Here is a 23304-nt window from a genome sequence, read left to right as displayed (position 1 = left end):
TGATAATTGACGCAGCTAAACCCATGCATACTGTATCGACCAATTAACCAACCAACAAAACTAGCATCGATATCGTCACTGCATGGAGTTATGCGATGTAATATGCATTTACCTGTCTTGAGTGAAACTGATGCAATATAAAAAGCTAGTTTATATTGCAAAAAATTGTAGGGAACAAAAGTAACAAACTAAGCTAGTTTATAGATCATGGCGCCCCAAAATCTCCACATTTTAAATACAATTCAATGAAAAAAGGACTAATAAATAGTGTGACGTGTCAACTAGATTTGTATAAGACAAACTTTAACTTAGAATTTTGTAGTCTTTGTTCTGTGAACAAGTTAACGCACAACTCACACAGAGGAGTCTCCTAGAAGAAGCGTACCCCTTTGGACAAGTTCATTAACATAAACAAAATCATAGCTTCTAAAGGAACTATAATTTATTTTTGGTTGGCTGCGCTTTTAAATCCGAAAGCATACTACCTCTGACCGCAATCTTCTAGGACCAACACCCTCGTTATAGGGATCCCATCACTCTGGAATTTGCAATCCTTCTGCCAACAAGATCTTTCAGCTCCATTTCACCAGGGAACCTGCTCTCCTTTAGCTTTGAGAACACCTGCATTGAATGAGATGATGAGAAGAAAAAGAAGAAAAAGAAGAAAAAATCATTTATCTACACAGTAAAAGGAGCATTTGAGGCATTGAACAGACAGACTGGCACAACAACCCACACTCAAAATTCACAGTCGAAGCATTTGATGTTTGGGCGCTGCAATTTATCTAGTCACAAGGCACTGTAAACGAACTCATACAGACCAGAATGAGTGCTACAATTTATCTACTCAGATATGAACTGCAAACAATCTGCGACTACTGTACTCTCGGTGCAAAAACTAGAGCTCATTGCTAAGAGAATCACCTTTTTCTAAGCTAAACGAAACACTTGAAAGATGACAGGGCAGTGCACGAAGAGATTGGAATGCAACGATTTTTTTAAGCTTAAAGAAATCACTTGTGTTATCATAGTGTATTGCACGAAGAGATTGGAACAGAAAAAATATCTGCCAGCATTGACGGGCAACATTTAAATAGAACCAACATCTTAAATGTTAATTTTTACCCGTAAGAACACACTTGACCCTTTTAGTCTTATAAAATGCCATCAAGCACAGCTGTAGAGAAGATGTTCCATATTTTAATCTTAATTCACTTATCGTATGCAACGGAAGTATGGTCAAACACAATTATACCTTTCAGCAATACAAATATGTGTTATTCTTGAAAAAATATCCATTAATTTTAACTCAAGCATCATATGCAACAACGTGCAAAGCTACACAAGCAGCGAGAAAAAGAATTTGAAAACAAAAGTTTGACACAGTTATAGATAAAAAGAGAGGAATAGTACCAGTTCACCATTACAATACACTTCAAAAGCACCTGAACTCTGCAGGAAGGATTGAAGGAAGTTTCCAAGTAGCCAAATGCTTGCCATACTTCCAAATCTATTTGCTCGCATGGAATAGTACCATTGAGGGGGTGCAGCAAATCCAAGACGAGGGAATATTTGCTCTCCAGCCACTATAATTCCAATTGCACCAAATTGAACAATCGGTACAACTTTGCTCAACAAGCGTTTTGGTAGAGGAGGCGGGTAATTGGCAAGAACAACGTGCATTCCAGGAAACTGACTTTCCAACATGTTCTTCATAGTCACTGCTGTCCCTCTGAGAAAACAAAAGTAGCATAATGCAACTCTATACTACCCTAAAAGCATGTTCTATTTGCTTTTTGAACATATCAAACAAATAGCACTTTCTTTTTCTCAAAATATAATCAAAACTTATAAAGCACATTCGATTCACATTCAAATAATAATACCAGGCACAATATAGAACGCAAACAGTGAGAAAAAGCAAGCATCTAATCTGCAGCCTTGTTTATACGATTTAAAGTGAATAGAGAAAGAAGTAAAAAAGAAATTTCTTTAGTCATTAGGTGTGCAAGATTGTTCCAAATGTAACACAATCACAATGTACACATTACAGGTAGTAGAATGATACTGGAATTCTCTTTCCGTTCTTTTCTCTGAGTTCTTCCCCAATTACCTTTCAATTATCTCCCTCTTCTTCAATTCAAAGGAGCAACGAGAATGAATTATCAATCAATTATATTTGACAGAGAAGGAACATACCATATATTGACTCAATACATTGAAGCTGGGTAAGACTTGTTTTTTTAAAGAAAAACTACATTAAAAAAAAAAAAAAAACTGATTGAGGCTCTGTCCACCCCTATTGGCCTATATAAAAAGCAATTAGTCGTTTTAACCTTACCGCCCAAAAATGGTTGTCACCACAAAAATTCTCAACAAAGGCTTGCAGTCAAATACACAAAAGCCTCTATTTTTAGAAGAAACCATGTCTCACAACAAAAAAAGAATGAACAAATTTACCAAAAGAATATGAGCGAAGTCAAGGAACTACACAGTTTAACCAACAAAATTAACATAACAATCAATCGCCATAATAAGAAAAAGGTAAACACATACCTATAGGAGCAAGAAGAACAAAAGTCGATGCTTACAGTATTCCCGTAACCAATCCCACCATCTTTCTGCCAAAATAAGAACATTAATTAAGACTCGATTTTCTTATAATCTAACAAAGATTTCAACTTTCTCGACGAACTCTTAAAAAATCGAAGAAATTCAGGAAAATATATGTACTTGAACCTGAGTCGGGAACTCGAGAGGTGGTGGTTGCTGTTGGATCAGTGGCCGTGAATCGGATGGGTGGCGGTGGGCGGCGGGTTTAGGAGGCGGCGGAGCGAAGAGCTGGATGATGTCGGAACAGAAGAGGAAGAGGGGTAGACCCACCAGAAGAAGTTGAGTTCGATCCATGTTTTCGCCGGATCAACTATGAAAAAGAAGAACACTCAAATAATACAGTTTTTTTTTACCAAAATATATAATAATTAATTTTTGAAAAAATCAATAGCTCAAATTTAGTCACACATATATCATGGTCCACTAATTTTTGAAAATCACAGGTTAAATTTGAACACTTGATTCTATTATAGAGGTAGTGCTATTATATGTAGGATGTGGTCCACTAATTTTTGAAAATCACATATGTGTGACTAAATTTGAACATTTGATTCTATTATGGAGGTAATGCTATTACATGGAGCTTGAGTTCCAAACCCACTAGGTCCCCTTGGATTTATTATAAAATTTTATTTATATTTTGATAAATTTTGTTATTATCGTTATTTAAATAAAAAACTTAATAAAATTTTTAAAACAATATTAATAATGAAAATAAATAAATCATATGATATAAATTAAAAATAACAACAGTAATGATGTTATAAACTTTAAAATTAACAACAACAATAATATTATCAAAACTAGCTATTCACAAGAGACCCCGAAGATGGCCCGGGTGGTCTCATCCTCCCTTTTCCCTTGGTCGTAAGATCGAGTATGTAAAAAAAAACAAAAAAACAAAAAAAAACAACTAGTGATTGACAAATTTTATGAGTTAAATCAAAATGACCGGCAAAATCTATTCATTCCAAACTTAAATCAAACTAACCAAACCGCCGATTTTAATTTGTATTCAATTGAACAAATTTTTGGGAAAATATTTTTAAAACAAAAATTTTATTTTAAATATCTAATAAAAGTTAATATAAAAATATTGAAGCTTAAGTTTATTCCGGTTAACCAATTTTTCTTTATAAAAATAACCTAAATCAAAATAAATAAATTTGTTAGAATCAAATATTTATCATTAAACCAAAAGCTATAATTATTAGTCAATATATAATTTTATTTTTTATTCTCGTGATAATGCATATTGCACATACTTGGGTACTAACTGTTAGGCACATGAATCCGATGAAATGTATGCCTATATGTTGATGTTGTTTCATATATTTTAGAGATCGGTCTTATCTTTTTATCCCACCGTCGGCCTTGTCTCTAATAGAGATAGTTTCTTTTACGACTCACATATCTAACCAGATCAAGTAGGCAACATTGGCAGCTTGACATAAGAGAACTTCAATGGACGTCACTCATCACAATACTACTATCATACATGTATTCTTAACCCAACATTCTCTCCAGAAGTATATAAATATGCTTCTTGGGAGACTTTGATCGAGGACCTGGCTCTGATACTAATTGTTAGGATCAAACGCTTACCACTAAGTCAAAAGTTATAGTTGTTAGCCAAGACACAATTTTATTTCTTTATACTCGTGGCAGCGCATAATGCACATACTTGGATGCTAATGCGTTTGCAGCTAGGCCATGAGTTTGGGAAGGTGTGTGTCTATCTGTTGATGTTGTCTCATATTTTTTAAATATTAGTTTTATCATTTTCTTACCGCTGATCATGTCCCCAACAAAGACTGTAATATCCGTTAAGATCTAAGGTCACTCTTTTACGGCTTATCTAACTAATCAGATCAATTGGCGAATCGTCGTCAACTCGACGCAAGAGGACTTTTCAGAGTAACCCAACCGATCCAATTTGACCATCTCTTCGAAACAAAAAATGAATTTCTGAATCACCTAATCGAGTTTTTAATTTAATTAGTTCATTCAGCTATTTCCTTTTAACCAAAACTAGTTTTGCTAATATTATTATTTTATTACTGTTTATAATTTTATTAAATTTGTCATTTCTAATTATTAGAATTAGTACCATCACCATATTTAAAGTTCAAGGAGTATCCGGATTATCCAACAGAAGAATTCAAACTTGATTTATTCTCGAAAATATAATTAAATATGTACTAATTTGATAATTTCAAACACGATAATATTCTTATAACCTTTGCCCCACATTTTTAGAAAATATGTTGAAAATTGTTATATTTTATACAATAAATTAGTTGATTAGTTGATTAGTTGGCTTCCACATAATTGGTCACTACAAACAGCTTTAAATGGGATATCCCGCTATTGTAAAATTCATTTTCTAATTGTATAAAAGGCAAAAACTTGTGTGAGACGATCTCACGGGTCGTATTTGTGAGACGTATATCTTATTTGGGTAATCCATGAAGAAATATTACTTTTTATGCTAAGAGTATTATTTTTTATTGTGAATATGAGTAGGGTTGATCCGTCTCACATATTAAGATCCGTGAGACGGTTTCACATGAGACCCGCTCTGTATAAAATGATTATTTAAATAATTAATTTTTGTTAGTTTTTTAGATATGTATGATGAAGATTTGATGTTTAATTATTTGTTCGTCCACTCAATATTCAAGATGTGAAATAAATCAAAGCAAAGTGGACCACGAATGTTTTCAACTTAAGTCGATATTTTTCAAAATTTTAAATCATATATCTATCACCTGTAACATAAAAACTATTTAAAAAACCATTTTCAATTTTTTTTAAAAAAAAAATTGGATTTGTGGGAGGGTTACACTAGATTAATACTAATCTATACAAATTCTTCTAGAAATTCCAATGCTACTTTTATCATTTTCTAGGATCACTCGGAATCGCATATTCGCAATCTTTTGTCGTTCTTCATAGCCAACTTTAAAACCAATCCCAGTCTTCTTTTTCAAAAATTTATTTTAGTATAATCTCAAGATTTTAATCATTTATAACAAAAAAACTTCAAGTAGCTTATATTAAATTTTATGGGGGAAAATATATTAGTTTTAAATTTTTTATTAAAGAAATTCATTGTTTAAATTTGATATCATTACCAAATATGGTGTTGGGCAAATGCTCACCTTCGACATATTGAAGGTAAGCTTTAATTAATTTATTGCAAATGTAAGTGATAAATACAATAAACGAAGCTCATGGATCAAAATTAATTATTAAATAACATTCAATAAGTATTGAGCATGAGATTTTGGACTATCTTGAATGTAATAAATTTTGTCGATAAAAGATCAATATCCCCTTTTTTACTCCTCTTGCTTCCCTTCTCCTTTTAATTATTAACAAATTCCAATCTACCAATTGTCATGCCTTTTTCAAGTTAGTCTATCAAGCACAAGGAATAATTCTGGTAATTTTTCTTATAACACAACATATCATTTGATCACTTCATATATAAAATAGAAAAATCCACCTTTTTCCTCTACAGTTTATTAACTTTTCATTCACCCAACTACTACTAAAAAAATGTTCGCAATCCATAAAAAAATAATTCTCGACTCTGAGCCTTAAAAAATATAATACCAAGTTATACGTGTGCGTGGTGTTTGTGTGTGAAAACATATGATTCTGGAGGCTGAACCCAAAAGTCAAAAACTGCAGAGAAGGAATAAATCAGCATTACTTGTTATTCATTTAATAGGCTGTCGGTCGGTATTCTTTCCATTCTTTTCCAATTTCAGCTTTCATTCGCCCATATTTATGTACATGGTGGCTGTCTTCCTTCTGCCACCCTCCTTTTATATATATATATATATATATATATATATATATATATATATATATATATATATATAAACAAACTGTGAATCATAACTTTGTCGTTCGGAAAAAGCTGATTTAAATTATTTTTATTATTCAAAAATACGTATTAGTACAATAAATAATTTCCCTTGCACTTTTCACCATCTTTTCCTAAAGTGTTAAGATCGCTCTAGACATCTCTTGATGTTCAATATCATGTCAGAAATATACAATATCACGTCAATGTTCATTTTTTAATTTCAAAACAAAACAAAAAGTACAACTAATCAAGTTATTATATTAAAATTCACTCTCTGATTGATTAGAAAATCAAATTTCAATTTAAGCCAAGGACAGATCCCACTTGTGATTAAATCTAAGTAATTTACCGACATAAATTTTTAAAATTATGTAGTTTATCTATAATTTTTTTTAAATAAAAATGATTAAATATGATTCAACTTTTGTCGAGCTGAATATGAAATCCTAATTACTCCGCTAATTCGAGACAAATTTCAGAAGTAATTTTACAATATTCTTATGATATCGCATAGAATTAAGATGCATGATATGATATAGTCTGTATAAAATTCTATGTACTTTAACAGTGTGTACGATTTAGAGCACAATATCATAGAAAACAGAAGATTCCATGCAAGTGTGAATCCAAAGGCAAAAGTCTTGGCATCTTCCCCGATAAAATAATAGTCCATTCCATCCCATCACTTCTCACTACCCAAGTACACTCCAATAATTCATCAGATTTCCATTTCATTCATTCATTAAATCCAAATATAGCTCCACTTTTTTCGAATTTCAAACACCCAACAGATTCATTATCTCATTGTGTGTAAATCTCTCTGAACAATTGCAGCAATGAAAGGTAGTTCAGCAAATAATCCTACTTCGACCAAATGCTTCTCCGGCTTTTTGCGCAGCTTTCTGTGCACCGGAAGCCTGCCGACACACCCGTCGGACCAGCTCAATATCGAATCGAACACGACGCAAATCGATTGTCGGAACACGGAAAAATCTTCAGAGTCTGCGGCTAATCATGTGAAACAAGCTACTGCATCGTTAAAACCAGGAGTCGTGGCAAGATTAATGGGGCTGGAATCGCTTCCAGCGAGCCCTTTGCCTTCGAGGCAGAAAACTCTGGGTTCTTACTTCAGAAGCAGGTCGGTGAATTCCATCGATTTTCTCTCGCAGTTTGATCCAGTAAAGCAAGCGTGTCACCGCCGGCACAGGAGGGTTAGAACTTCTGTTTCGTTCAGAGAAGTCCCTTCGAGTCTTTTCGTACTGGACGATAAATTTAGTGTAGTTTTCCCATTAGCCGAAGTAGATGAAGCTGCAGCATGCGAAGAAGATCAGCTGCAGATTGTAGCAAGAAAGACAAGCGTAATTTACGAGAAACGGAAAATGGAGAAGACGGCAAGAGGAAAATCAAGAAATGGTGAAAATTTTGAGGAGAGAACAGTAAACAAGAAGCTGCCTGCAGGTAGAAAAATGGAGACCCGGGAAGGGAGAAGATCAGCAGTTTGTGCCAAGTCTCAGAAGAAGGAATTTAATGGAAAAACAAGCTTAAATTTGAGGGAAAGAAGGGCAGTGATCAACAAACCAGCAATGGATTCTAGGCCAACTATGAAGCAAGTGAAGAAGAAAAAAGTGCACGGTGTCAAGAAAATACACCCTGAACCAACAGGAAGAGGTAAAAATGGGTCTTCATCGATCGTTTAATTAGCCAAAATTTGATTGTAACACGACCAGTTTTTTTGAAGTGCCGAATGTCCGACACCATTTCAATATTATGTTAGAAAATACAAAAAACAAATACAATATTTTTTCTAATTTCACCCCAAGCTATAATGTATTTTGCCTCAAAATTCTTATTCCATCATGGAAAAATAGATGGTAATTTATTTTTCTCTTGATTTCATGTCCAAGAAGCGTCGCACGAAATATGTTCGAATAAACACTATTCGTCAGCCCAAAGGCTCACGAAGAATGGAGAAATCAGGGCAATCAGCAAGAGCAAAACTGAGAAGAGATCAAGAAATCGTGAGTGGACAAAAATGTTGGAAAAAGTTTTCAAGTTGACCCAAGAAAGTGCGGACGAGATCGATTGTGATTGGACGTACGGCCAGATTTCGAAGTTGGAAGATTTTATGGATATATGTGGCCAATTTGGGGGACAGATTCTTGAAGTGTTGTTGACTCAGATTGTACATGAATTAGTTCTACTTTAGAATTTTCTATGTAATTAAAAAGTGTAGAGATCGTATGGAAAAAAGCAACGGTACAATGATTTGATATATACTTTTGGTCACATGAATGAAAAGAGCAATATAAAGGGAAGGGATGACGTACAAAATTTATATTTGCAGGATTTTGCTGTGTTTGGTTCCATTAAAAATGGAGTTTGGAATTCAAATTTGATGTTTGACAATATATTAAATACAATAATATTTAATATTAAAAAAATTATATTTCTTACTTCTAAAATATGTTTTTTTATTAATAATATCTATTTTATCAAGAAAAAAAAAATATTTTTCACATGAAAAATAATTTTATTAAATATTTTTTTCCACAAATGAAACATATAAAGTTTATAAAGCTAAAAAAAAGTTATCAAATTTGATATATTAGATTTTAGTATAAAAAATGAAGTTTTTCAAGAAAAAAAATAATGTTTAGATTTTTTAAAATAAAAATATTTTAATTGATTTTTCAATATATTATATAATTTGTATGTCAATTAATAGTATAGATTTTTGGATAAATAGCATTCTATAAAATCTCAAAATGTTATATAAAATTTATCAGTAAAAATAATTTTATTTTATTTTTATAACTCAAATTCAATGAAAGTCCCATTAATCTCCTCAATTTTGTAAGATTTCCATTATTAAAATAAATATCTATCAAATATAAAAAAAAAAATGATTCAAGATGCATTCCAAGATGTTGACGCGAAAATATCATATCTTTTGTTTTTTTTTTTTTTTGTGATGATGAAATACAATTTTCTTTAATGGTTACATTTAGACCCAATGATTCAATATCCATTTCTATATCGAGAGTTAATGGCATATAACTTTTTTTTGTAATATCGAGCTCAATAAATTCGAGCTTTACCAAATTTGATATGTTGATACTATATAAATAATAATACATTTTATTAGTTAAGTTCTAACTCTATTAATATGACAATACAAATTAACAGCTAAATTATAAGTACAAGCATTATTAAAAAATAAAGAAAAAAGCGATGAAGATATTATCTGATAAATACAAGACTAGTGAGTATAGTAACCAAAATAAGTATAAAAAATAACCTTGAAAGAACCATCTTTTTCTTCTTCAAATTTTGATGAAGAAAGAGTAAATTTGACGTTATTGAGTGTGTTTGTAAAATCATATTTATAGAGTAAAACTACCCTTTATGACCGTTACAAAATCTTAAAAAAAATAAATGTATGTACATGTACATTTTATGGTAATAATATGATGTATATAATGTTAATCATACTTAAATTATTATGTGTATCACATCACATTATTATATTGAGGTGTCAGTGACTCTTTTAATATATATAATACTCTGATGTTATATATATATATATATATATATATATATATATATATATATATACACAATAAATAAACTGTAACACAATAAAAATATATAAGCAGTGTAATAATATAATCACATCACATTATTATAAAGAGGTGTCATAGGCTCCTTTTATATAATAACATGATATTATTTATTAAATATATACACAATAAAACTAAATAAACAGTAAAATAAATATTCTTACTTTTGAATATATTGCTATATTATTCTTGTATTTTAGAGCTTGAAAAATATGGAGAACCTTCGAGTATCGTCCACTCAATTGTACTTTTTTTTCACAAATTGAGATACCTATTTATATAATTTTTTTTGGCAATAATCCAAAAATATATATTATTATACACATCATCACACACTAATTTTCAATATTTATAACTTTTATTTTCAACATTCAATAATTTCAACTCTTATTCTCAACCGAAATAAATATATAATTTTAATAAAACTAACTTCAATAATGATATTATTGTGATATATTTATTATGGTTTACTTTTAAAAAAAATATTCTATAATATGTTTATATCAATTTGTTTTTGGGTTTAATTTAAAAAAATTATTCTATATTTTGTTTATATCCATTTGTTTTTGCATGGTATCGATGTTAGAAGAATTTATGTTATTGAATTAAAAAAATGGCTCACGTTTATATTAAGCTATTTATATGCATATAAACACCTTTGCTATTAATATATATCATGATATAAATCTTATTGTTCTCTTTTTGTGGACAACCAACGTAAATTTATTGTATTTCATATTCTCTGTTTACTCGTATAAATAAATTTGCTTTCATCTTCGATGCATAATATCGAATTTCCAACCCCATACAAATATGTGATGGTAGTATTTGTAGAGATGTTCATCGGTCGATTCGATTTGGTATGGTTTTCGATTTTTCGATTTTGAAAATTTATAATATGATATTCAGACTGTTTTTCTTCAGTTCGGTTCAATTTTCTAAGGAAAATGTTCGTTTATTTGGTTCGATTTATTTGATTTTGATAAATATTTAAATTAGGCTACGTTTGGTTGGAAGGATATAATAAACTAATGATTAGTATGTAAATTATAAAGAAAATGATTGTGGTAGGACTGTAATATATGGTGTAAAATAATATTATCTTTGGTAAGATTTTTAAGTGTAGGATAATTTTGAATTTTTTGATGAAAAGACAAAATTGCCCTTCCCCTTTGCGGCGGCGGCGACAATCGCGGCGGCCGGAAAAATCGGTCGGCGCCGACGCCCGGCCGGCGGTCGGGGCGGCGGCGGCGGTCGGTGGCGGAAAGTGGTGATAAGTTTGAATATAAGAGAAGGATAAAATTGGAAAAATATGAGGTATTAAGACTTGGATAAATAATCCTAGGGGGTGAGGAGGTATTATTTTAACATACCTAGGCTGCGTTTGGTTCGGGTGATTAGCCGGGATAGATTATTTTATCCCGGCTAATCACCCGTTTGGTTGGATTTTTAGGAAATACGAGGGCCCGTGATAAAATTGAAAAGCCCGCACTGTAGCTACTATTTGTTGGACAAATAATACTGACAATTTAGGTGTGATAAATTATCCCACTCTTAATACCTCCTATTTTTCCATTTTTACCCTTCTCCTAAATTCAAACTCAAGTTAGCGACGGTTTGTAAAAATCTGTCCCAAATAGCGACGGTTTTCTCAAAAACCGTCGCTAATAGCCACGGTTTTATCAAAAACCGTCGCTAATAGCGACGGTTTTTCAGAAATTGTCGCCAATCTAAACAAGATCGGCGACGGTAAATCCGTCGCAAGACCATTTCCGGCAGACCATTTCCGGCAAATCCGTCGCTATTCCGTCGCTAATAGCGACGTTTCAGGCCCTCTCACCCGCCGACCTTTTCCGGCAGACCATTTCCGCCCGACCGCCGGCCACCACCGCCACTGTCGCCGTCGCGAAGGGGAAGGGCAAATTCGTCTTTTCATCAAAAAATTCAAAATAATCCTACACTTAAAAATCTTACCAAACATAATATTATTTTACACCATATATTACAATCCTATCACAATCATTTTCTTTATCATTTACGTACCAATCATTAGTTTACTCTATCCTTCAACCAAACGTAGCCCTAATATAACCTAATCATTCATAAGAGTGATTGACTTGGTTAAATAATCACGCGTACCAAACAGTTAACTAGGCAGGATAAAAAAAATAATCCCACCTAATCACTCAAACCAAACACTCTCTTAGTAATAAAATATAATTTAACATATAATATATTATTTTTAGTAAAAATTTAAAATATAAAATCTAAACGAACTATATAAATAACAATCAAATAAAGATTAACGAAAATATTTTTAATTCACTAAATATCATATAATAAAATTATTAATTAAATTAAATTTCGGTTTATTCCATAAACTCGTTTTTAACAAATAAAATCCAAAATGAACAATATAAATTTCAGTTTTAATATTTATATTCGAATTAAAAAATTCGATTTTGGTTAAGTTATGTTTTCGGTTCCTTCCGTTTGAATTTACGCTTTTTTGTTGTTTTATTCGAATTTAGAAAGCCTTTAAGTAGTGGGTCATAGCCGTGAATTTATTCGGTCCATTAAGGGCAGGCCGTGCCTGTGTGTTGGCTTGACCGGGGCTTTAGTCCGGGCAACCCCTATTCCACGTAATTCTAAAGGGTTTTATATTTTTTGATTTTTAAGGTTTTAATATAAAACTAAAGAGCATTATAATTTTTTATTTCGTTTTTTTAATGTTTGGGTAAGTATGGATAAGCTTAAAGAAAATTTAAATAGGCTACAGAATTTTAAAATTAAGTGATTTTGTAGTGTTGAAGGAAAGATATCAAAATATAAATATAAAATAAATCTAAAAATATGTAATTCATATTAGTAATAATAATAATAATAATAATAATAATAATAATAATAATAATAAGTAAAAGAAACATGAATATTTAATTGTTCAAGTACAACAACATATCATCAATTACATTAATTTTCTTATGAATGTATTGATTGGTATTTAAATCGATAAAATTGACTAAAATCAATTTAGGTAGCATTTGCATTAAATGTTCCAATATATATATATATATATATATATATATATATATATATATATATATATATTTCCGCGGTGTTTATTATTTGAACAATTACTGACTTTAGCATTTATTTTTACTAATATGCAATCATGTTAACATATTTTTTTTTTTTTAAAAAAATATGTACTCTATGTTATGAAAAATAATGCATCGACCCACAATTTTTTTTCTCTCACAAAATTTAACTCCAAATTAAGAACGAACTCTCGGGCCCGCCGCTGCATAAAGGTGACACATCGTCCGAACCCAATCGACATGCCTAATTAGTCCACACGAGAATTTTAGGAGATCATTGCAATAAGCTAGGCAAAGTAATATTTCTTACATATTATGCGCTCTTGGCACGTTTAATAGTCACAAAAGCAGCAAGATTAATTTACTATTAAATGGTTAATTTATTTATTCATTGGATCGTGGGAAAGATAATCATTTTAGCCACGAAAACCATGAATTGGTTAGCTGCCATCTTATTGCATGCGTGTTGGTTTCCTCTTCCTATGATGTGGACATTAATGTGATAATGTGAAGAATATGTCTCCCATCTAACAAATTTATATCATTAAATGGGAATATTCGGTCCAAAAATGAAGTCAGATAATATTTTTGACATAATAATAAATTTTTATAGATTGAGTTGAATAAAAAATCTGTCTCACAAAATCAGTTCGTGAAACAATCTTATGTAAATTTTCATGTGATGTCTGAATACTCGTTACCTTTATATAATTGAAAGTTATCGTATTATTCAAAAAGATATCCTACCGTACAAAAGTACAACAGTTTGAATACAAATCGATTTTATACGTATGTACGAACTAGGCGTATAAAATACTCAAACATGGTAGAATTGCATACAACAAAAACGTGCGGGAACATTTTCAGCAATTAAACTAATAAAAACAGTGGCGAATAAGCATATAATCTAAATAAATTTCATGTTCAATACAGTTATAAAGACGATCTAAAGATACATAGGATAACTCTAATTCCTGATATAAATTATAAATCAAATACTATAAGCTCTATCCCTATTCTATCTGTTCCATATGTTAATTATATATAGAACATAAACAACTTCCGTAGGATGAAGGGTTGCCTGCTATAAAATAACAAGGCATATATAGCAACTTATGTAAGGGCCAATGGAATTTCAAATTCTCAGCGTTCTCAAATCTCTCTAGGGAAGGATATGCTCTTAATACATTGATGTGTGGGCAACATGTGGCGCATGTTTCGACTATAGCAGCGTAAAGTTCACACCGGCTCAACCACGGGTTCATACGTTCATACCATGGTCACCCCAACACTGTGTTGTTTAATTTAGTGAACTTGTTTGACATCTAGCTATGTGTAATCTGGAGGACATAGGTTTGTTGGACTGAACTAGTTTAAAACTGTATACATTCTTCGAATTTACTTCTGCTTCGGTAGTTTTAGATTGGATTAATCAACAATACTGCAAAAAAAATTATAAAAAGGTCGGATCTTACAAATTAACCAATCTTGAGAAAAAAACATTAAACTATAGGAATCATAAAACGTGTGACAGAAAAAATGCAAGTAAAACTACATAACACTGGACAAAAAAAATTTCATTCAATCAGTAGCTAGGCGGCTTTCTTACTTTTCTTCCAAGCGACTGAAATTTCAAAAAGCTGGTGGATGCATCATATTTAGCTTAACAAATTCCCAACAGTCCAGCAAACAATATTAGTTTGCGTTGGCAATGACACACATTCTTGAACAAAACGTGGACATAAAATGATGTCAAACCTCACTTTCTATTAATTGGTAAACATCAATAAATTTATAATTTCTTATAAGCCTAAACACTACACTTGAAACTCAAAATTCAACCATACATGCTGATAATCAGCCACCGATACTAGGTGAATACGAGGTTCAAGAACATACCTCTAGCAGCAACGCCTGGCTCGTGGGTTGGTACGATAAAGGATGAAATAACATAACTATTTTTCACAGTCCAAATATTATAAACCTTGAGCCAAATGCGAGAAGATGATGTTGAATATATCTCAACGTTTGCGCTACAGGGTGCGTATGTATATCCATGGTGATCCTTCTTCTTCTAAAGCAAGAACCAAGAAATGAACAAAGAAACAAACATCGAATTTCAGACAAAAACTACATGTCTTCTCTTCTAAGCTTATGCAAAAGGGTTGTAATAAGGGCATCCCTTCTCTCAGCTCTAGCTTCTTCTATAATCCTCCTTTGTTCCTCCCTTTCCCTCCATCTTCTCTCCATCATTATCCTCTCATTCTCCAAAGCCTCCATTTTTTGCCTCCATTCGATCTCTTTCACCCTCCTCTCCTCCTCTCTTGCTTCATAAGCTTTGATCCACTGCATCTCCATTTCCATTTGCTGCTTCATGTAGCCCTCCATTATACCCTTTACCCCGTTTATTATTGAACTCACATTGCTAGAACTCGTTCCAGCTGCAGGGTTTCCTGTTTCTTTACCTTTAATGATCTTCTTCCTTCTTGTTCCCACGGCCTTCTCTCCTTCGCTTTCCTCGTTTTCGTCTTCCTCGTCGGACGAAGAATATTGGGATGCCGCCGTCTTTTTTCTCTTCTTCGAAGTGCTGGCGGTGGCTCCGCCACCCTCAGCCTCCAGCCAAAGCATTCTTTGCATTCTTGCGGTGAATATGGTTTGCAGATCATTGAAAAATGGAAACTGTTGCCTCATCCCTTCTGCTTCCATTGCTTCGCATCCCTATATATACAAATAAAATAAATTAGAAAACTTGCAAGCTAAGCATCTTTTTTGGTACAACCTTATCCCAACTATTATCCATACGCTATAAGTTAATATCACCAAATTCATTTATCTTAGTACATATAAGAATAATGAGATAAAGCTCGAATTAATAATTAGTTACTACACACCAGAAATGATTATGACCTTATCTATGGCGCATATATTAGAATATAATTAATATATGTAATCTAATATTTTTTTTACAGCAATATACACACACATAAATATATATGTGTATATACCTTATAGCGTGTGACAAGGTTTTTCCACTTGCATTTACACTGATCAGCGCTTCTGCCGTAACCCTTTTCTTTCATCCGGGTCGAGATGACTTCCCACAGAACCTTATTACGCTTGGTCTCCATGAAATTGGGGTCGAGATCTGCCCGAATAATCAGCAAATCCCTCGTTTCTTGAATACTCCATTGAGGAAACCTGTCTCCACTCGCCGTATCGATATTCAGAGCTGCAGAATAAGGATTATGCAGCTGCGAATGATCCATAAATAGAAAGATAATAAATCTTGGTTGGATATGAAGAAAATGAAGGAAACAAGGAAAGGGTGGAATTGTGGAAAAATGAAAACTTGGAAAAAGGGTTTTCTGATAATCGTCGTGCGGTATTAAATTTAAAAGGGGGCAGTGTGAAAATATGGCGTGAAAATGGAAATCTTTTTCAAAGGAATATTTGGCTTAGGTGTCAAAGAAGAGAGCAGAAACCGAAACTCTTTTCCCTTTAGATCGTTCCTTTTTTCTCTTTTGCACAGTTCTGTATTCATTCTGTCTCATCCTTCTACGCGGAAACTGATTTTCCCTTTTCAAAATATATATTTATATGCTGTATTTATATTTATTTCACTTTGGTGTAAATATCTTTTGGGAGCGTACACATTTGTTCATATTGCGCGCGTTTCGCTGTCGCCATGCTGACCAGCTGGAAAAAACAAAGACTAGAGCGAAAGGAGGTGTCTTTTGTTTTAAGCAGTCTTTTGCTTCCAGGTGGACGTTTTTTTAACCACAACAAATTTTTTTCGTGCGTTTATTTTTTATATTGTTAAATTTTAGTATTAATTTGTTATTTTTGTTTAAATTATGTCTTTTCGTATTCAACATAAGTAACAATGAAGTTCTTCTTCTGTATTTATGATAAAAATAAAATTGTCAAATTTTGAAAAATATATGACTAAATTTGATAATATAGATTTATATAATAGCACTTATTTATATTATATAATATATATATACACACACATATATATATAGATCTACTTAATGTCACGTTTTAGTGACAAAAATTGTGAATTATATGAGGGAACAATATGAATATATAATAGCCTTGTTTGAAAACTTTGAAAATAAAATATTAATTTTTTTAATTTTAAAAAACAATGAAAAGGTTGATAATTTATGTGTTCAAATGTAAAATTTGAATTTCTACCTAATTCGATTATTTTTTTGTCAAAATCTCCATGATCTGATTATTATTTTTTGCCCCTTTAACTATAATTCTTCTTCATTACATACTCTTCTCGATGTATATAACTGCCTCCACTTTAAAAATTTTTCTTAAGCTTTAAAACTTAACGAGTTAAATAATTAATTGATTGATGTATTTATTTTAAAAAACATGCATGCTTGATTTTGGTCATAAATTTGTCTTTTACATGTGATTTGTTACGCTGATTTTCTAATTAAAAGAGTGTATATGAAAAAAAGCATAACTTCATTTAAAAATATTTTTTTCTAATTAATGTGTTTTATATATAAAAAAAATTCAATTCGAGTGAAAAAGCGAAGCATAAAATACATCAGAGTTACAAGGAGTGGTGTGCATGCTCATGCTTAAGTGTGTAGTGTCTCTAAAGTCTAAACCGTGTATTGAGATTGAGGAAAGAATGTGTGTGAAAATTCAAGTATATTCAATTAATTGATTGGATTAAATTATTGTGAGGTGTATATACGAACTTATATAATTCACCTTCTTTGAGTTAGTTTTAGAGTTGAGTCGTGTCCAAAACTCATTATTAACATGATATCAAATAGAGCTGTCAATTTAAGTTGGGTCAGTCGGATCTTTGGTGTTAAGTTATATTCAAGTCACAATATTTTAACATTTGTGACAAATTTCGTACCCTTCTTTAAGAAAATAACCTAAGCCTATATTTGTTGTTTTTTTTTTCTTTTTACATGTCATTAGAAAAAAATTAGATTAAAATACAATCGTTTAACTTTCAAAAGTAAATGTGCAAATGTAATGATAGGATTAGACTATGAGAAAATTGTCGCATGAATCCATTTTTCTTATTAATGACAGTAAATATACACCTTAATTAAATAATTAGAAAGTGAATCACTTTAATTTGTTTCTTTTGGTGAGACAACGAATCAATAGATAATCTTTCCATTCATGCAAACCGTGTGCACATTATTGTCATAAAATGGAAAGCCTTTTTTTTTTTTTTTTAATTTCTTTATTTTTATTAATCGGATAAATTAAATTATTCTCTAAAAATAATTCATAAAGTTTTTTGTTTAATTATATATATGAGGTTTAAGAGTGTTTCGCTACTACATGAAATCCAACTTTCAATAAAAAATTTTGAAAAATTTTATGTCTCTAAGTCACATTAAGCGAAGGACAGGATGTCAGAATAATCATAAAATTAATTAGCTGCAAATCCAATAAATTATTTAATGAGAAATATAGATTAAATTATTTGATTATATATGTTTTATAGGCCAAAGAACCTGAGTGGGCATCATTATATTGGTTGGCAAGATCCTCCGGCGGATCCGGGTCCGAGGGGTTGAATTAAACGCGGCTTTCTGTCGTGTCTCACTTGCGGGCGCCTACCATGCTATTCCACGTAACTTTCATGCAGTGAATCCCGATATTTAAGCGTGAGACCTTATTATTAAATTTTAGCTTTAGTTTGTTATTTTAGTATGTTCTATGATTTTGTTCAGATATGTTGCTCGTATATATCATGTTACACTAACCTTTTAAATGAAAAAAAATAAAAAAATTATGACCGAATTTTCGCCCAAAGATGAAATGTATTAAAAGTTAGAAGTACAAATAAAATAAGAAATTAAAGAACCTTAACACACCAAAATCACACTGTTGAAAAGCCCTTAAACGTCTGAAAAAGAAAAAGGAAAATAGAAAGTTCAAAATTCAAAATCAAAGAGTAATAATTATGACAAAAAGCGATGAAATGCGGAGTGTGCTTGTATGACCGCAAGAGCCCCCACCATTGCCCCTATATTACAACTGTCTCTCGTGCTAGACCACCATGTATATACTCGATTTTTCTTTTAAAAACATGCTTTTATATTATGGTTAAGAGTGAATGCAAATATTTGAATCAAGGTTCGAGTTAAAATTCGGCTCGAAATATTTAAACATGTGCACGAGCTACTCGAAAATAAATCCGCGAAATATATAATTATATTATATTAATAAAATATTAAATATCACGAACGAAACATGAACAATCGAACAAAATAATCTGGCTCGGAAAAATTTCAAGCACGTTCAGGTGCGGCTCGAATTCGATGATTTCGATTACTAATCAAATATTTTTCAACCGTCTCGATTCGTTTATACCCCCGGCCCTAATCATATCTCATGACTTTGAGTTGTTGACTCGATCTATTGATCACCTTTTTTTTTTTTTTTTTTTTGCAAAGTTTAGAAGTTTTATTTGCGTGGGACATTTACTAAAACAATGTTTTTAAGTTATATTTGATTTTGCAATGGCCAAAACTCTGCTATAATTTTCTACTACTGTTAAGCCTATAACTTTGTTCTATATTTCTTCGAGCATGCCCCGAGTATTTATAAACCAATTCGATTAATTAATTATTTTATCTAATTGACCGAAAACGATTTACTTATTTTTAATGGAATTAAATAAAGTAGGAATAGAATGAGAACGTGAATGATGGGGTATAATTATTTTTAATAACCAAATCATATTATATTTAAATAATAAAAATTTTGCCATTATTTGCTATTAATATCATTGTTTATTGTTATTATGCAATAATAATTGTTAATGTTTTGATTTTAAATCCAAATTCAGGGTTAAACAGTTTTAATTTGTGGGAGCGTTTAAATGGATATGTCTCGTTCAAAACGGTAAAATGCATAAATTATTATTCATTGTGAAGTTGAGGGCCTAATGATATATTTAATCGGCCCAAGGGTTATCATATTGGACCCAAAGTATGTACTCATAAAATGGGGTGGTCTTGGCCGTTGGGGTTCTTGGAGAAATTGGTTGGGGGTGTTGCTTTTGTGTGTGTGTGTGTGTGTTTTTTTTTTTTTTAAAAAAAATTGCATTCACAAGTTTTCATTATTAAGTCAAAGTTCATGAAATAATCGTCAAAAAAAGTGTGCATAAGTTATGGTTTTAGCCTTCCGACTGGCAAATAATATTTGGGGGAAAATTGATTAAATACCTTAAAACAAATCAATTTCAAAAGGATAAATCAATTAAATGCGAACCAAAAATGTGAATAACATAACACGAGACCCAGCCGCGTTTTCAATTCACAGCTTACCAACCATCAATGTTTGCCTAAACACAACTTTGTTTGTTTTTATATAAATTAGAATTATTATACGAATGTTATTTTATGTAATTAATTATTAAAATTATAATATTTGAATAATCGCTTAAAATTATTGATATTATATAATGAATTATTTAAAATTTAAATATTATTACAAAATTATTATAGAAACATATTTCAACCATTTGAGATAGCACTTAGATGTGGATAACAATCTTCTGCGGTAAAATTGCATTTTTTATTATTGTATTCGATATATTGGCTGAATTGAACTGTTAATAATAAAAAATTATCTATTATTATGTTTGTCAAAACTTTAAATAATAAATAAATATTTTCCCAAAATATAAATAATGACATCAATTTACGAACATTTAATATACTAAAAATTCATGATGACATTGGTTCACTAAAAAGTTGTAAGACGTCATATTTTGTAAAAAAATGTGCATTTTTTTTTAATATTTTAGAGAGTATTGATTACTTAATTTATAAAAACAACACAAAACTCGAAGGCAAAAACTTGTGTGAGACGGTCTCACGGATAGTATTTGTGAGACGGATCTCTTATTTGGGTCATCCATGAAAAAGTATTATTTTTTATGCTAAGAATATTACTTTTTATTGTGAATATGGGTAGGGTTGACCCGTCTCACATATTAATATCCGTGAGACAGTCTCACATTATACCCACTCAAACTCGAAACCGCAATAAAAATTAAATAAAATGATAATATAAATATTTAAATATAATTTATATTTTCAAGGGTTATTATATTCAAATTTTAATTTTTTTAAAAAAAATTCAAATCGACTAAATTATTTATACAATATATATTAGCAACTAAATGTTTCAAAGTATCACAAAATCATAATCCAAATTAAATGAATTGATATAATGCAAAAATTTAAAATTTCAATTTGAATAAAGTCATAAATTACGTTAGAATTGATATAAAAAAGAAGACAAAAACTTGTGTGAGACGGTCTCATGGGTCGTATTTGTGAGACAGACTTCTTATTTGGGTCATCCATGAAAATGTATTACCTTTTATGCTAAAAGTATTACTTTTTATTGTGAATATCCATAGGGTTGACCCGTCTCACAGATTAAGATCCGTGAGACGGTCTCACATAAGACCTACTCAAAAAAGAATTAATTCAAATTTAAAATGATAAAAGATTGATATAATGCAATAAATGAATGTTATATTTTTAAAAATCTTTAAATTCACATTTGAATTTTTTAAAGAAAATCAAGAAGTCTTGATAAAAAATATATATAATTGAATATATTCATCCATTTATTGTTGTACACTTATTTCGAAATTTTTGATAATATTTTATATATAACAAGAATAATAATAATAGTAATAATGGATAAATAAATATAAATGGTTGCACGTATATACACCAACTAGTCAAATTTGTCGAGTATTAGGCTATAGAAAATCACCTAACAACGAGCGCATAGAAAAATTGCTTGATAGCATACAACACAACACCCGGTAAAGAGTAAGTCTCTTGTGAGACAGTCTCACAAATCTTTATTTGTGAGACGGGTTTACCCTATTGATATTCACAATAAAAAGTAATACTCTTAGCATAAAAAATAATATTTTTTCATAGATGACCCAAATAAGAGATCCGTCTCACAAAATACGATCAGTGAGACCGTCTCACACAAATTTTTACCATTAGTAAATTATTTGGCTTCCGTGTTTTATTGGGTGTCCTCTCGATTCTATGATTACTGCTACACCAAGTGAAGATTACTCCATTGAATATAAATTATTCTTCAATCTGGCCGTACTAAACAAATTTATCCAGTTTCAAAATGGGACTATCTCCTACTGTTTCCCATGATTTTGTCCAACATTGGAACATACTGTTTTTTCTAAAATGAATCCAACATGTTTTTTGTTGTTGTTTTTTTAGTTGAAATATAACATGTTTTAATGATAGGCTTTTGCTTTGCTTTTAGTAAATTAATTCACCAAATAGAAAAAGGCAATAACTTGTAAGATACTAACAAAACTATAATTGAAAATGAGACATTATCCCAACATAAGAATTGGTAGCAAATAAAAAAAACAAAACCATTGAATCTTGTGTCTTACTCTATTTTTGGTAGCACGAAATATAGGAAATTGTGGCTATTTCTTTAGTTATTGTATGCTCGTTTATTATTCCATTTTTTTATATCATACGATGGGTAAGAGTATTTTTGTTATCACATAAGGTCGAATCTAAACATTTTCTATATTGAGAGAAATTTATATCACTGTATCACAAATTAGATGACATACATGTGATTCCTTCCAACCGAATAAATATGTATATATGATGCTAATAAGTACCAAGGCCGGCAATATCAGCACATTAATTAGTAGAATTTATAAAGTGCATCAATGATTATGCCAATGTTATGAAGTTTTGTCGCGCCCCGAGACCGGGGTTAGTCGACACCGGCGTTGTTCAACAATCACATAATCATCAAACAACAAGCCTCGTAGTTCAGTATAAACCAAAACCAGTCTATTTCATAAATAACTCAAAATAATCTTGTCTTGCAGTGATAAATTCCAAAACGAAATAAAATGTGCGGAAGCAGTGTACAACTTGAATCGAAACATAGGAAGACATAAGCGAGAAATCTTCATATCTCAAAACTTCCTCACCAACTCCAAAGCATGTCTTATTTCATCCTCGTCTACTTGATCTACATTCTTATCTGAGGAGAAATGTAA

At 31.0% G+C, this 23304-nt stretch overlaps 3 protein-coding genes across 5 annotated transcripts; 1 reads left to right on the top strand and 2 right to left on the bottom strand.

The window, feature by feature from the left end:
• Positions 1-181: 181 nt before the first annotated feature.
• On the bottom strand, positions 182-2950 carry LOC140826226 (selT-like protein). 2 transcript variants are annotated; one of them, XM_073188421.1, is made up of 4 exons: positions 2734-2950; positions 2557-2621; positions 1414-1732; positions 182-621 (listed from the first exon to the last, which is right to left on the bottom strand). In XM_073188421.1, exons 1-4 carry the CDS (start codon positions 2905-2907, stop codon positions 520-522), a joined length of 660 nt encoding a protein of 219 aa, XP_073044522.1. In that variant the 5' UTR covers positions 2908-2950; the 3' UTR covers positions 182-519. The 2 variants fall into 2 exon arrangements, with proteins under 2 accessions (XP_073044522.1, XP_073044523.1); XM_073188422.1 differs by having other exon boundaries at positions 2740-2949.
• Positions 2951-7170: 4220 nt separating this feature from the next.
• Positions 7171-8852, top strand: LOC140828212 (uncharacterized). 2 transcript variants are annotated; one of them, XM_073191195.1, is made up of 2 exons: positions 7171-8161; positions 8401-8852. In XM_073191195.1, the coding sequence occupies exons 1-2, from the start codon at positions 7330-7332 to the stop codon at positions 8697-8699; spliced, it is 1131 nt and encodes a 376-aa protein (XP_073047296.1). In that variant the 5' UTR covers positions 7171-7329; the 3' UTR covers positions 8700-8852. The 2 variants fall into 2 exon arrangements, with proteins under 2 accessions (XP_073047296.1, XP_073047295.1); XM_073191194.1 differs by having other exon boundaries at positions 7172-8161; positions 8398-8851.
• Positions 8853-15163: 6311 nt separating this feature from the next.
• On the bottom strand, positions 15164-16758 carry LOC140828210 (trihelix transcription factor GT-3b-like). The gene is made up of 2 exons (XM_073191193.1): positions 16217-16758; positions 15164-15929 (listed from the first exon to the last, which is right to left on the bottom strand). The coding sequence occupies exons 1-2, from the start codon at positions 16475-16477 to the stop codon at positions 15342-15344; spliced, it is 849 nt and encodes a 282-aa protein (XP_073047294.1). The 5' UTR covers positions 16478-16758; the 3' UTR covers positions 15164-15341.
• Between the last annotated feature and the right edge of the window lie 6546 nt (positions 16759-23304).

This window comes from Primulina eburnea, chromosome 3 (assembly GCF_022965805.1).
Source record: "Primulina eburnea isolate SZY01 chromosome 3, ASM2296580v1, whole genome shotgun sequence".
NCBI classification, from domain to species: domain Eukaryota; kingdom Viridiplantae; phylum Streptophyta; class Magnoliopsida; order Lamiales; family Gesneriaceae; genus Primulina; species Primulina eburnea.
This window is presented reverse-complemented; position numbering and strand designations above follow the sequence as displayed.

What these genes read in the sequence shown, in the direction of transcription:
- LOC140826226 (XM_073188421.1), bottom strand. Translation starts at nt 2,907, where the DNA reads ATGGATCGAACTCAACTTCTTCTGGTGGGTCTACCCCTCTTCCTCTTC. An exon ending in AGTTCCCGACTCAGGTTCAA is followed by an intron (nt 2,622 to 2,733) that starts GTACATATATTT and finishes TTATTTTGGCAG; the next exon opens with AAAGATGGTGGGATTGGTTA. An exon ending in TGTATTGTAATGGTGAACTG is followed by an intron (nt 622 to 1,413) that starts GTACTATTCCTC and finishes CATTCAATGCAG; the next exon opens with GTGTTCTCAAAGCTAAAGGA.
- LOC140828212 (XM_073191194.1), top strand. Translation starts at nt 7,330, where the DNA reads ATGAAAGGTAGTTCAGCAAATAATCCTACTTCGACCAAATGCTTCTCC. An exon ending in CCCTGAACCAACAGGAAGAG is followed by an intron (nt 8,162 to 8,397) that starts GTAAAAATGGGT and finishes TTCATGTCCAAG; the next exon opens with AAGCGTCGCACGAAATATGT.
- LOC140828210 (XM_073191193.1), bottom strand. Translation starts at nt 16,477, where the DNA reads ATGGATCATTCGCAGCTGCATAATCCTTATTCTGCAGCTCTGAATATC. An exon ending in ACCTTGTCACACGCTATAAG is followed by an intron (nt 15,930 to 16,216) that starts GTATATACACAT and finishes TTGTATATATAG; the next exon opens with GGATGCGAAGCAATGGAAGC.